This window comes from Lagopus leucura, unplaced genomic scaffold (assembly GCF_019238085.1).
Source record: "Lagopus leucura isolate 7727_CA_CO unplaced genomic scaffold, USGS_WTPT01 Super-Scaffold_100035, whole genome shotgun sequence".
Classification (NCBI taxonomy): domain Eukaryota; kingdom Metazoa; phylum Chordata; class Aves; order Galliformes; family Phasianidae; genus Lagopus; species Lagopus leucura.
The window spans coordinates 2,736,213-2,749,266 of NW_024962284.1; the positions used below are offsets into that span (position 1 = coordinate 2,736,213).

A 13,054-nucleotide genomic window follows, 5' to 3' on the forward strand; every position below is an offset into this window, starting at 1 on the left:
AGAGAATGAATACATATGTAAGCATCCACATGTATACACACACGTGTGCACACACCCACATGCCCCTACAGCTGTTACTGTTGTGAAAAACCTGCCAAAAGTGCTCACCTCAGAAGTGACAAAAACCTAAGCTCAGTCTTTCAGAGCTAACCAAATTTACACCATCACAGACTGCATGCTTTAAGCTATATAGCAAGAGGGAGTTAAATTCAGAGTAAACCCATACTCATAGACCTACAAGTTGGGTCTGTTCAATGACACAGAATCACAGAATCACAGAATTGTAGGGGTTGGAAGGGACCTCCAGAGATCATCATGTCCAACCCCCCTGCCAAAGCAGGTTCCCTACAGCAGGTCGCACAGGTGAACACGCCTGAACTTCCAAATGATCCTAACAATGTGCTTATGTAATTCCTAACTGTCATCCACACTACTTGAAACACCATTTTCCATAGAAAATGCTGCAGAGAAACTAATTTTACAGGTGACGAAACACCTGTAAATTTCTGTAAACAGAAATGAAGTCAATTCTAGACCTAAATAAGCTACTATGAATTATTAGCTACCGCGATTTGACAACTCTATGAAATGTGAAATTTGCCAACAACTCCTCTGAAATATTTTTTGAAATTTAACTGTAATCTGATCAGCTCAGCCTCAGAGAACGTAAGGAACCTCTCGGTTGAATTTAATTAACACTAATCAGATTTAACAAGAAGAATCAAACGAGATTGCTCTCAGAAGTCACGTCTAGTTCCACACATGCGTTCAGGAACACAGAAAGAAAACAATCCAGCTGAAAAATAAGTGAACTAAATGAAGGCACAAACTAAGGCATAGGCTACATACCTTTAGTTAGCTGACACCAACCAACCAGACGCCCACGAAGAATGTATGTCTACATTTTACTTGCCAACTGAAAAGACACAAAATAATCGGAATAAATGTAGTTCAGGTTAAGAAGTCTGAGCCTTTGCACTTTGTGACGTGGAGAAAAGTGGTGCCGCACAAAGCTACTTAGCTCCACACTCACAGTCAGAGCTGACCAAGCGCTCTCTGCCTGTGCACCAGTATTTTTATGCCTGTATCTGTAGTTCTGCTTAATTAAAGTGGTCTCGGATTGCTTCAGTTTTCCTTCATTTTCCAGCCCATTCTCACCCTTGCAGAATGCCTTTCCCACTACTGGTCCCAGTTCAGGCTTTCTGTTCATTGCAAATACAGAGCCATCTCTTTTTCAAGGACCGCAGCCTTGAGAATGAGCTTCTCTCTTCAAGGGCATGTGCAAGAATCCTATGAAACAAATCTACAGTGGAAACCCAGCTTTACAATGCAATAGCATGATTCCTGCTCCACTCAGTTGGCTGGATTTCAGCTTCTACGTAATCAAAATGCATCTGTTTTTGTACTGGTTGGAGATCATAGCACTACTACTGTTGAACAGCCTTCATTTATTGAGCTACTTATGCAAAATCTTTACCTCAGCCCTCATTTAAAACTTCAGTTTTTAGCAGATTTATTCGCTTACTCTGGGACTGACATTTGCAGAAGGCACTAGTGAGCTATGCATCCTTTTGTTACTGGAAACCAATGGTAAAACTCGTAAGTTGTTACCCTCAAATCTGAACAATTTCCTCATAGTACATACAGCCACATTCACCATTAACTAGTACTCTCAAATAAAACCTAAATAATGATTTTTTTTTCCTACTGCAGTGCCACTACTGCAACAATATGGAACGTGCCCGTTCATCCTCCCTGCGCAACAAGCAGTAGATAAAACGCAGTCATTTATCATGTATTATCCCATTACACCTTTCATTTGTTCCCTTACTTTCTGAATCATATTCAATTACTAGCTTGAGAGTAAATAGCTCAGATTCTACTGCAGAGTATATGAAAGGCAATATTAAAAACCTCCAGCTAAAAATAAACTTATTATACTAGCAATAAGAGATCAAAAGCATCTATGTAATTAGAAGTTATTAAATTGAGAGTACGTATGAAATAAACTGTACATTGTGCTTTTAATTAAAAACATTACCCTGTAAATTAAAACCAAAGGCTTAAAAATTACAATCAAAGTTTAAAGTATCCTGGTACAACTCTGAGATTTCTGAGTAATTTTGTGATTAAACTCAGGAATTTCTACCTTGATGGAAGAAGTCAGAAGGGAATTAAACCCAGCAGTTGTCAAGTGAATAAACTATTTATGTAATTTCAGATAAAGGGATCTCACCTGAATACTTTCTTAGAGCAAGTTGACAGCTGTCCATAAACTACTTAACAGGGAGAAGGCGTGGAATATCTCAGCAACAACTTCTGGCATCTTTGGCTTTTCCCTCTGCACCACTGCAGAAAGCTTCTTGCTCAGGACATCAGGAAAAGGAAGAAAAAGCGAATCCTTTCTTTACTGAAAAGCTTTCATTTGTTTAAAGTCAACAGCAAATTCTTTTTGCCCTGCTACACCTGGTGCTGGAGTCCAGTACAACAGATGCTTAGGGTTTCTGTGAATTCCAACAAGGATGTGTGACAAAGGAGGGATTAAGTACCTGGTGGCTGGATTTCTCTGCATCCTCCCCAACTGATTGTCCACAGGTGCTGGGCATTTGGCGACCGAGACAGGCAAGTTCTGCGGCACTGCTTCTCAATGAATTAATTTGAGTAGCTACGGCCTGCATTCCTTCTCCTCTACCAGCTGTTAAAACCTGAGCATGTTGCAAGACACTGGACTGACTGCATTAAAAGATAACCGCCAGCACAACTCAACCAACATTAGTGCTGCATCATGAAATACTGCAACTCCAAATGAAGAACATTGGACCATTTCAAAAGCATCTCAGTGAAGGCTCATTTTGTAAAACAGAAGACAACACACATCTTTACTCAAGAGCACTGTGGAAAATTCAGCTGGCTTTTTGGAGCTCGATAGCTAGATTTCCTTCCTACTGTTATAAAATGGCATCTGAAATTTGTTTTCATTTTCCAAAATATTATTGTCACCTGCGAGTAGCCGACCAACGGAGGGACCATGTAATAAACCACCTCTTCCAAAATCATGGTTTCAAACAATGGAAATGCCACAGAAACAGTCAGCATCTGTACCATCTTCCAAGCCATATTAAAAGCTTGAACGCGATACATAATGTCTATTATAAAGAGACTGCTTTGCAAAAATGTAAGGACTTCTCTCAAAGTTTTAACCTTCTGCAGACCAAGAGGCTGCATTAATCAGAAACGGTGAATCCACTGAATCCACAGTAAACTGGCAACTTTCTTATTTTGCTGCCTTTTCCTGCCCCAAACCCAAAACACGTTAGTTCTGCTGGTTGCTGTCTGCAGTTTTGTGCCTGTGCACCATTTTCAGCTTTGGAAAAACAGATAAATAACCATCAATGTTCATGTACCCTTTATTTGCTTTCAGTGTAACATTCCATGCTAATTGCAGATGTAATATTCATGAGTATAAATATAAGAACTAACAGTTCTGGATTGGTTTTCTCCTGTTTTTACATGTGAATATTTTGGCTTACAAAATTAACAGCATACAGTAAATAATCCTCCCATATTTTGTACAAACTACATGATTTTGATATACAAGGATTCTGTTTTTATTACAGTGACAATATACAACCATGTCTATTTACAATGCAAAAAGTATATAAACCACATTTTAAACATTCTGCTACTGGCAGCCACTATTGTTTAGGAGGTAGCTTTAATTAACAAAATGAAGTGAAGCCACATTTCCCATCATGTGTTCTATCAAATAATTTACAATACAAAGATAAAAATTCATTGTATGAACAGTATATACAGGTTAATTCTCAAAAACTGCAATCTAGCTTTAAATCGTAAGAAGACTGTTTCCAGAGTAACTGGGATGGCAGTAAATTCGCTCCTGATTTATTTGTTCAAACAACATAACTACTTAATTGTGCATCCATCATTTCATATCGATCAGATAGCAAGATTTCAAACTAAATGCAGATACATTGGGATCACTTAAATCATTTGGATCTCAGGACATAAACGGTTTAGAAATAGCGCGCTGACCGACACTCACTGTTCTTCTATTGCGAAGAATATTGCTTTCTGCCTCCTCCCCACGTGCTAAAATCTACAACTGCTCACACTGACATCATTGGTAAGCACTAGCGCTCAACAGGCTGCAGAACATTAGCCAGACCTTTGTTTTTTTAAGCAACCCACAAGCTGCGTACGCTGGCAGCACTGCTAACACAGTGCCTGATGCATCCAAGCTCCTTCCAACAGCGTGACCCTACTGCGTAATACTGAAGAAGACGGCTGTGGTTCACCTGAAGTAATGCATCGTCACTGAAAAACATCTTCGGCCCTATTACTCCTGACAGCTGTCAATATTCTTATTGCATTCTCTGCAGACATTGCGGATTACAAGTGTTTTTATTACAACAACCTTTTTTAAAAAGAAAAAGTCTGAACGTTGGCTTGAAATACAAAACAAAAATGGTATTCCCATATTGCTCTCACAGTTATGCATGGGAGAACTAATCCCTTTTTTGGCCCTGCAGTAAAATTCATCCTGAGATTCGATGCTGAATACAAAGCTAGCAAGAAAGTTGTCGCTTAATTATAGAAAAGTCACATTTAAAAATAATGTCTTTAATATTAACGGCTGTCCTTTATATTGTGCTTTGGCAGAAAGAAAAACAACACGTCAGAACTTATCGACAGCAGAAGTAAAACACAACTGGAGTACAACGTGGAAACAGATCATCAGCATGTAAAACCGGTATAAAAGGAACCGCTATTGCTTGGACAGAGTAAAAACATCGGGTAACAAATTTGGTCGACCAATTATTTACAGTCAGGGCAATTTATTTATTTGTTTAATTCTTTTTAAACGTATGGCTCAAGAAATGACTGCCCACTTCCCTTCTTTTAGAAATGACACTAAAGAATGATTACAAAAGTGCTTCCTGCTCGCAAAGGCTGAAAGAGGCAACGGTCTGTGAAGCGTGGCAGCTCCTCGTCGGGAGAGCCGGCGGCCGAGCCTCTCAGTCTTTGATTCTCGGTATGTTGTAGGCGTAGCGAACCAGAGGGAAGCCTCGGCTTTGGTAGAAGCAGGCCCGGCCGCAGGCCTGCACTTGGTCTGAGCTGTCTGACACGAAGGAATCGTCTTCGTCGGCGTAGTCAGAGTGGGCCGACTGGGTGCCGCAGTCCGACCAGTAGCCATCCGGCCTTTGGCAAGACACCACCGCCAGCGTGGGGCAGCTGTGGGATTTGATCAAGTGTTTGCATGGCACGGGCTTGGACAGGAGGAGCGACTCGCAGCACTCGCACACGGCGATGCTGCCGCCCTGCAGGTGCGTGTACACGCCGCAGTCATAGTAAAAGTCCTGCGTGGCGCATCCTCCCTGAGCGCTGACAGCAATGGCTACCGCTCCGCTCTTCCTGCTCACCTGGCGCCTGAGCAGCTTCCAGTCCTCCTTGAACTTTGGGTTGAAGAAGACGTACAGGACCGGGTTCAGGCACGCGGGTAAGGGAAAAAATATCAAGGTAACAGACTTCATGATCTCAGGGCTGATAGAAATCGCAGTGATCAGCGGCGCAAACGAGAAAAACGCGACGGGGCAGAAAAAGATGCAGTTTGTGAAGATGAGCCACGCCACGTGCTTAATCATGCTGGACTGCGAGTTTTCTGAGAGGTCCTCTTTTTCCAAGTTGCAGTACAGTTTAGTGTAGATAACAGCCATCAGCAAAAAAGCCAACGAATTCAGAAGCACTAAAGTTACTGTGAAGCCCAGCGACGGCGTCTCTCCAGTGGGGAAGGGCAAGCAAAGGGGCGACGCCGAATACTTTGCTTTATGGAAAAGTGGTAAGCATCCTGCTACCACAGCACACAGGAAAGCAAGAACTGCTGCAATCTGAAACTGTTTTTGGTGATTGCTTTTCCCCTTTTTAATGATTTCCTTTGCAGAGAAGCTCCGTTCAACAGCCGCCAACATCAGGAAAAAAATGGCGCTTTCTGATGAAAATACCGCAAGGAAGCCAGTGACTCTGCAACCGCTGCCTGTCTCCCACCATATGCCAAATTCAGCAAATCTTCCCCAAGAGATAGCATCCAAGAAAGTTAAAATACCAGTATAGACTCCCATAAATAAGTTAGAGATGGAAATCAGACCTATGAACAGTTTGGAAGATGGCAATGGAGCACAAGATGCAAATACTGTTAACATGACAAGCAGGTTGAAGAACAAAGCAACCAAAAAAATAAACCAGACAGTAAGTCGAATCATCCAGCTTCCCAGTAAGTATTCACAAGGCTTAAAAGCACCTACAAAAAAAAAACAAACAAAAACAGAAGGACAACAAATTTAGGGGGGAAAAAAACCAAAAACTGTGCCGTAATAAGCAAGATCTTCAAATGTCTTCCAAGAGTGCTCCTCGTTCATTAATTGATGAATAGAGTACCCAGCTGAACTGCCAAACACTCACTTGAAAGTAAGCTGTTCTGCTGAAGCTATTTACTAATTAATTATGCCTGAAATAGTAATTACTGCGATGAATGGTCACTTGGGAATACTTGAAATAAACAAACTTGGTAAACACGCTTAACAACCTTTTACCTCCTCAAAATAGCTTTTATTAGTGTCCCCTACATAATTCATTACTGTAGGGTTTTTTTTTGTTTTCTTTTGTTTTTTTTGAGATTTCATACTTTATGAAAAAGCTGGCAACCATACAAAATCAAAAGTTCAAAACCATCTTATAAGGGGCAAGGATTTCTTTTTTTTTTTTTTAAATTAACATGCTCTCTGAAAACACCCTTTACAAACATGCCTTTTGGAGATGCTTCTGATCACAAGGAAATACGCGTAAAACAGCCAACAAATTCAATTTATCAGCTTTAACAGGGACAGGAATTCACCATGAGTCCTCTCCCCAACTCTGTCTTTCAGGAGAGCTTTGTGAGCTTGGAAAGCCATATACGAAAAAAGAGATTTTCTTCTTCTTTTGCCACTGAGGTAAAGAGCTAAGTGGTAAAAGAAGAAAAGTTTAAATAACAATGTCTAACAAGCAAAATAATATGAGGCAAGACCAGCAAAAAGGTCACTCTTTCTGCTTACCCTTCTAATCCTTCTAATTGCTATTTATTCCATAGGGAAATCCCACTGATTTTATGTAACAATTAGAAGAATTTAACATCTCCTTTATCCGCATTAGGCTCCGCTAATTGTCCTGAACACAATACCAAGGGATCACTCCATGCAGTCAGGCCCTCTGTGAGCTGAAAGCAAAGCAAAAAGCCACCAAACCCCACCGCCAAACCAGGCTGGCAGAACAGCTCCTGAGCTGTGCATCCAGCGCCCTGGGTCCTGGCCCCACGCAGCTCCCACCCTCTTTTTAGGCAAGTGAAAGGTAAGCAAAACCCAATCCTAATGCTGGCTGCAAAGAAAGCTTCAACATCAGCACAAACATCTCCGAAAGCCTCAAGCAATTTGCAGAAATAACTGAGGTGACAAGACAGGAAAGAATCTTTTTTGCTCGTTTGAATGAGCAAGCTTAATTTCTGAGAAACAAAATAATGCCGCTAATTGGATTATCAGACCAGCAGAACAAGCAGTAAATCCCCCTCCCTCTTCTCCCTTTCTTTCTGCAGGTATTCCTGAGCAGGAGGTCCTCAAGGGATCTAAACTGAATATTCTTAAAAATAAAAACAACTTCCTATCTAAGAAATTTTAAAATGCGAGCTGTGCTTCCAAAATCAATTTGAAGTCTGTTCTCTAATTGCTGCATCACGGTGCATCTTTAGACAAGGAACAAGAACATCCCAAACCCAATGGGAAAATTCGTGCCAGGGAGAGTGAATTTTGCTGCTCGAGTTCAAAAATCCATTCCTGCCATTAAGCAAAGTGGAAAGTGGATCTACGGGCTGAGCAATGATTCAGAATTTAGGTGGTGGGTGGAGTGTCCTACTTATGACCAGACAACAGCACAGCAGGGAAAATAAGTTGTTAGCATGGGAGGGACTGGTGAAAAACAAGGCAAATTGTGAACTCGTAAAACAAGCTTTTAGTTCCTTGTAGAGCTACAGCATCTCTGGTATGGGCAAAAAGGCTTTAAAGATTAAACCTGTGTAACACATCATCTGAACTCTCATTCTGCAAACAGGAGGTCAAAGCACATAAGCAGCAAATTAGTTCTCAGATAGCACACAGTTACGTTAGTAGTGTATTTCACTTTTGGACCACTTTTTTTTTTTTTTTTTAACTGTAATCTGGAAATCTTTGTAATATTCTGTACACTAAAGCTAGAACTATCTCAAAAGATGAAGGGCTAACAGGTAAGTTTTCACAGCAGATGTTAAAATACCAGTCTAGGAAAAAAAGAATAAAACTTGGAAAACTTCTGTTGAATCAGCTTCACTGGAAGCATACTTCTCCCCTGATCTGTGTTCTCCTATCCATGCAAACAGGAGGATACAAGATGTGTGAAAGTTTCTCTCAACAGCTCATGGCAAGGGTGAGGAAGTAGGAGGCACCACAGCCAGCAGTTTAGGAGCTGAGCGGAGCTGTATGTGGAAACGCACAGTGGAAGGAAGATAAGCAGAAGGGCAGCAATGAAACTGCCCAGAAATATTTGTCTACAAGATCAAAGACTTTCAACACTTGTGAGCCATTCAAGCCCAAACTGGAGCTCTGGTACGCCCAATAAGGGTACTTACTGTACCAATATCCACACCAGTTTAAGATGTTACTCCAGCTACTTGAAACAACCCTCTTGCTGTCAGTGCTGCCATGGAGAGGCTAAGAGAACATCGTCAGGCTTAGTTTAAACCCCAATGACAACAGTTTAAGCTTTTAAAAGCACAGGCTGACTTCTTGCTGAAACATGAGCATTCATAGCATCTGCTCCGCAGATACTTCATTGACAAGAGATACAGAATGAGGGGGCACTGCATTAAACACAGCATGCTCCAAATGTAAGTATCACAGTCTGGTACGTTCTGCTTATGGAAACTAACATCAGTTTTTTGGTAATGTAGTTCTCCCATACGGTGCCGTGTCTAAAGCTGAGCCTGATCTTTGTGACTGCACATCTAAAATAACATTAGCATCAAATGAAGTTTCCCAAGTGCTACAGAATTTAACCTTCTCTATATGGAGTGAATGAGGAAAGAAGCGTACTTCTGCAGACAGCTGTCTGCATAACACCATGCATGAAGTTCAATATGTGGCTAAAGCACTTTATTAGATTTACCTGTTGCTGGTGTACAGTGAATAATAGCCTGACCCAGCTCCGCATTTTCCTCGTTTCTTAGACCATCTGCATCAGCTATATCCAAGCAAAATGAAAAACAGGTTAGTTGTAGAAAGAAAAAAACCAAAATGTAATGAAGCTGCCTAGGACAGAAACACAGCTTTGGAAGATCAAAGACCAAACACTTTGCCAGCTTTCAAGCCTGTAACAAGTGGAGCACTTCTGGTTTGCCCCATAAGGACGAACACTCAGTGCAGAAACTGCTGCAGCAGTTTAAGTTACTACTGCCTGTTGTAGCTGCTCACAGTGCTTTGTAACAAAGAAACATCTTTCATCACCAGGGAAAAGATGTACTGGCCTTGAACTAGACAGTGCAAGGACAAGCTTTCTGAACACGAGGGCTGAAACACTGAAATCATGAGAACAGTTCTGCTCTGGCACAAAATGACAGAAACAATCTTGGCAGTTTAATACAGTTTTAACCAAAAGAAAACAAACAAACGGGCACATCTCACGCTATCAGATAAATCCACTTCACAGTTTTAGAAAGAACATGGCACCCGTCTATCTGCAAGCAGTTGCTCAGTGCTTTCAGAGCCAGTTTTCCATGTCTGCTTATTCAAAGACAACATGCACTGTTACTTGGTCCTGCATGTTCCTCATTAGGGGAAGTGCACTTACCCTTTTCACGATCCCCCGTGGCATCTTGATCTTGTTGACCAGAATCTTCAGCATTTGAGTTTAAGTAAGAATCACAGCCCCAAAACGCACAGCACTGGTAAGCATACGGTACAGATAGAGACCTGAAATACAGGCAAAACAATGAAGACTGTAAGCTGATGCCACTTTGAGGTTTGTCACTGTTATAAGTATTAAGGGGCACATTTACTGTTACAACTAAGATTTTTGTCATGGTCATTAAGAAAAAAAAAATTCAAATTGGATCAGCTGCAACCACTTTTGATGATTTTTTTTTCACAAGATAAAGGACTGGTGATGCATCCAAGCCTTGCCTGCAACAAGTACTAAGACAATTCTATGATGTTTTGCTCTCTTCAATCGCCTTTTTCCTCCTTTCTGGTCAATGCTTGTGGTGTTACTGTACAAATTAGAACTGCAAATTAATCAAGTTAATTTACACAGAACTGTTTCATAAGAAAGTTAATTCCTAAACGATCAAGATGGTCTGAAGGCTCCCACAGTGAATTAGTTCTCAAACACAGAGCTCAAGCGAAAAGCTGATCTGTTATTTCCATGGCACTGCTGAGGCCCAATTCTAAGAGTGACACTGAATCCTCTGCTACTCTTACACAAATTAACATATCTTCATCTCCTTTTTTTTTTTTTTTCCGCTGGGCAGTATAGGAAACAATTTTTAACTGCTTCATGAAGACTGAAATACCAATGTACAAAGATCTTTCAGAAAGGAAATCAGTTCACCACCTCCTGATCCACCACCTATTGAAATCAGTAACAGGTTTCCCTTTGAACGATTACTCTCATCATTCACCTCCAATAATAAACAGCACATGTTGCAGATACGTGTGGTGATTATGGAATCAGGCACCTGCAAGCCCGTTCCCATTTTCCACACGCTGAAAGACAGATGTGCTCAGCTCAGTAACAAATGGAATCTATCCAAAACACTGCTATAAAGCCAGATGATTATATCTGCCTGAAAAATGGCAGAGGAAAAATACAACAGGTTCCAGGAAAATAGCCTGCAAGTGGCATTTCTATCAGAACAGTCGGGACGCCAACACTGAGGCACTACAGGACTTGCTGAAGGGCCTGATCATTTGTCATATTATCTAAGTTGGCTTCATTTATTGTCAAATTGCTTGCTACTAAGTAAGTGAGGAAGTAAGTGAGGTACTGCAGTGCTATTAACCAACGTACCGAAGCTTTGCAAAGTTCTTCGCCGCCAAACCTTCTTTCAGCTCAGGATTTCCTGCAAGTTTAAGTTGGTTCAATCCACTCAATCCTTCTGTTGGAACTGAGGTGAGTTCGTTGAAACTTAGGTCTCTGAAATGTGAATATGAAGACAGCGTTACAACGATGTAAGTTTGAAGCCTCTAAGGTCTCACAGCAAAGCTGTGGTCTGGAAAACGACTCTCAGTGCTGCAGGCACTTCAGAGTATGCCTCGTTCTGTACGAGTACGCCCTGCATACATTCAGCTAGCAAGAGCCTTCATGATCCAGGAGATGAAATGTATGATGGACATGTGCCAGTTTTAAGCTAAAAGCATTTACTATCTCTGCAATTTAACGACAGAGAGAGGAAGTTACTGTACAGAATTGCCTACTTACAGATTAACAATAGCTCCAATGGTGGTGAAAGCTTCCTTGTGGATCTTACGAATTCGATTTCTACTGAGGTCGCTGCAATGAAAGCCAACTATGATTATTTCAGCAGTTTCATCTAGCCTTTGCAACAACCAGTGTTCAGAGGAAAAGTACATCCGTTATACATAATGACACATCCATTATACCTCTGATAGAAAGGCCAAACAGCCCTCCCACTTCCCTCCTCCCCCTGGTCAGACAGGTGCAGTAGGGAACCTCTAGGACAGGCAGCCGTAACCAGCTTCACCCCATTCCCAAGGCAGCAACTATATCCACTAGACCTCCCTTTTCCCCTTTCTTCCTTGGCCTCGGCAGCTCAGCCGGCACCACCAAGGCAGAGGCAGGCTTTGGCATCACCTATTCCCAGGCTGAAGGTGCCAGGAAGATCACTTTGGTGACAGCCACACCTGCAGCAGGGCAGGAGGGAAGGGGTAGGGGGAACAGAATAAAGAGAAGGGCATCTCCTTTCTTGGATTTCAAAATCCAGATGCAGCTCCTGCTGGATCGCCATGATTTATATTAAGATATTCCTTTCAAAACCCCTGTCAACTTCTGAAATTTCTTTCCCTGCTAACTTCACTGTTTCTATGTAGTCTTCATACAGCTAGACACGTGAAGGCAGGGGATAATTTTGACTACTGGTCTGCTCCTCTCAAGGAAAACAGATAGACGCTTCAATAAACAGCATATAATGCAAAACAGCAGACGACCAAAAAACTTCTCTTTAGATACACATACATGTGAATGTCTACAAAAGCAAAATGGAGTGTAAAATCGGCAGCTGCTAATATAGAATCTCTTGCATATTGTTTGCTTCACCTCAGGATGCAGCATACTTGGCCTTCTGACATAAGATTCACAACACCAAACCCAATGCCAGTTTGCACTGGAATCAAGATTATTTTGTTTTATTCAGTATGTGTCTATGTACACTTACAGCACACGAAGGGAGGACAGTCCTTGAAAGGTATCATCTGTGACTTCATGGATCTGATTATGCTGTAAGGAACTGTGAAGAAACAAAACTTTATTGGCAAACAGCCTAACTTCAAACCAAGGGATAGCTTGATGGCTGCTATTAAAAGGTAGCCTTCCCAGGGGCAAAGTGTGTTCTAGTTTCCCCTTACACAAACTACATTTCACATTAGCTACAATAGCATAAATATGATGCTCCCTTGTGGCACCGTTCCTCAATCTTAATTCACAGATCTTATAATTTAAAGGAGATTGCTGAGTGTGAACAGAATTATTTCCAAGCAAAAGGCAACACTCAACAAACTATCAAGAGTCACTGAGATTTAACACAAATCTACTTAACCCTTCAAGGAATCTTTAGGACACTTTAATCCTGGGTGCGCTTTCAATTCTCAATACAGAGATTTATGAAAGGAAAATGCTGAGAAGTGCTTCAAGAACTAACGGGCAAATTACATTTCCAGCACATTTGCCCTCGATGTCGCTTTCC

General features: G+C 41.3%; 1 protein-coding gene across 1 annotated transcript in view; it reads right to left on the minus strand.

Annotated features, from left to right (window-relative positions):
* Nucleotides 1-3,389: 3,389 nt before the first annotated feature.
* The window catches only part of LGR4 (leucine rich repeat containing G protein-coupled receptor 4), a 59,629-nt gene continuing 49,964 nt past the window's right edge, over nt 3,390-13,054 (minus strand). The window contains exons 13-18 of the mRNA XM_042882730.1: nt 12,527-12,598; nt 11,554-11,625; nt 11,143-11,268; nt 9,925-10,046; nt 9,244-9,318; nt 3,390-6,316 (exon numbers count right to left, since the gene is read on the minus strand). Coding sequence (XP_042738664.1) covers nt 5,037-6,316; nt 9,244-9,318; nt 9,925-10,046; nt 11,143-11,268; nt 11,554-11,625; nt 12,527-12,598 — 1,747 coding nt within the window. The 3' untranslated portion in view covers nt 3,390-5,036. The remainder of the gene's footprint in view (nt 6,317-9,243; nt 9,319-9,924; nt 10,047-11,142; nt 11,269-11,553; nt 11,626-12,526; nt 12,599-13,054) is intronic.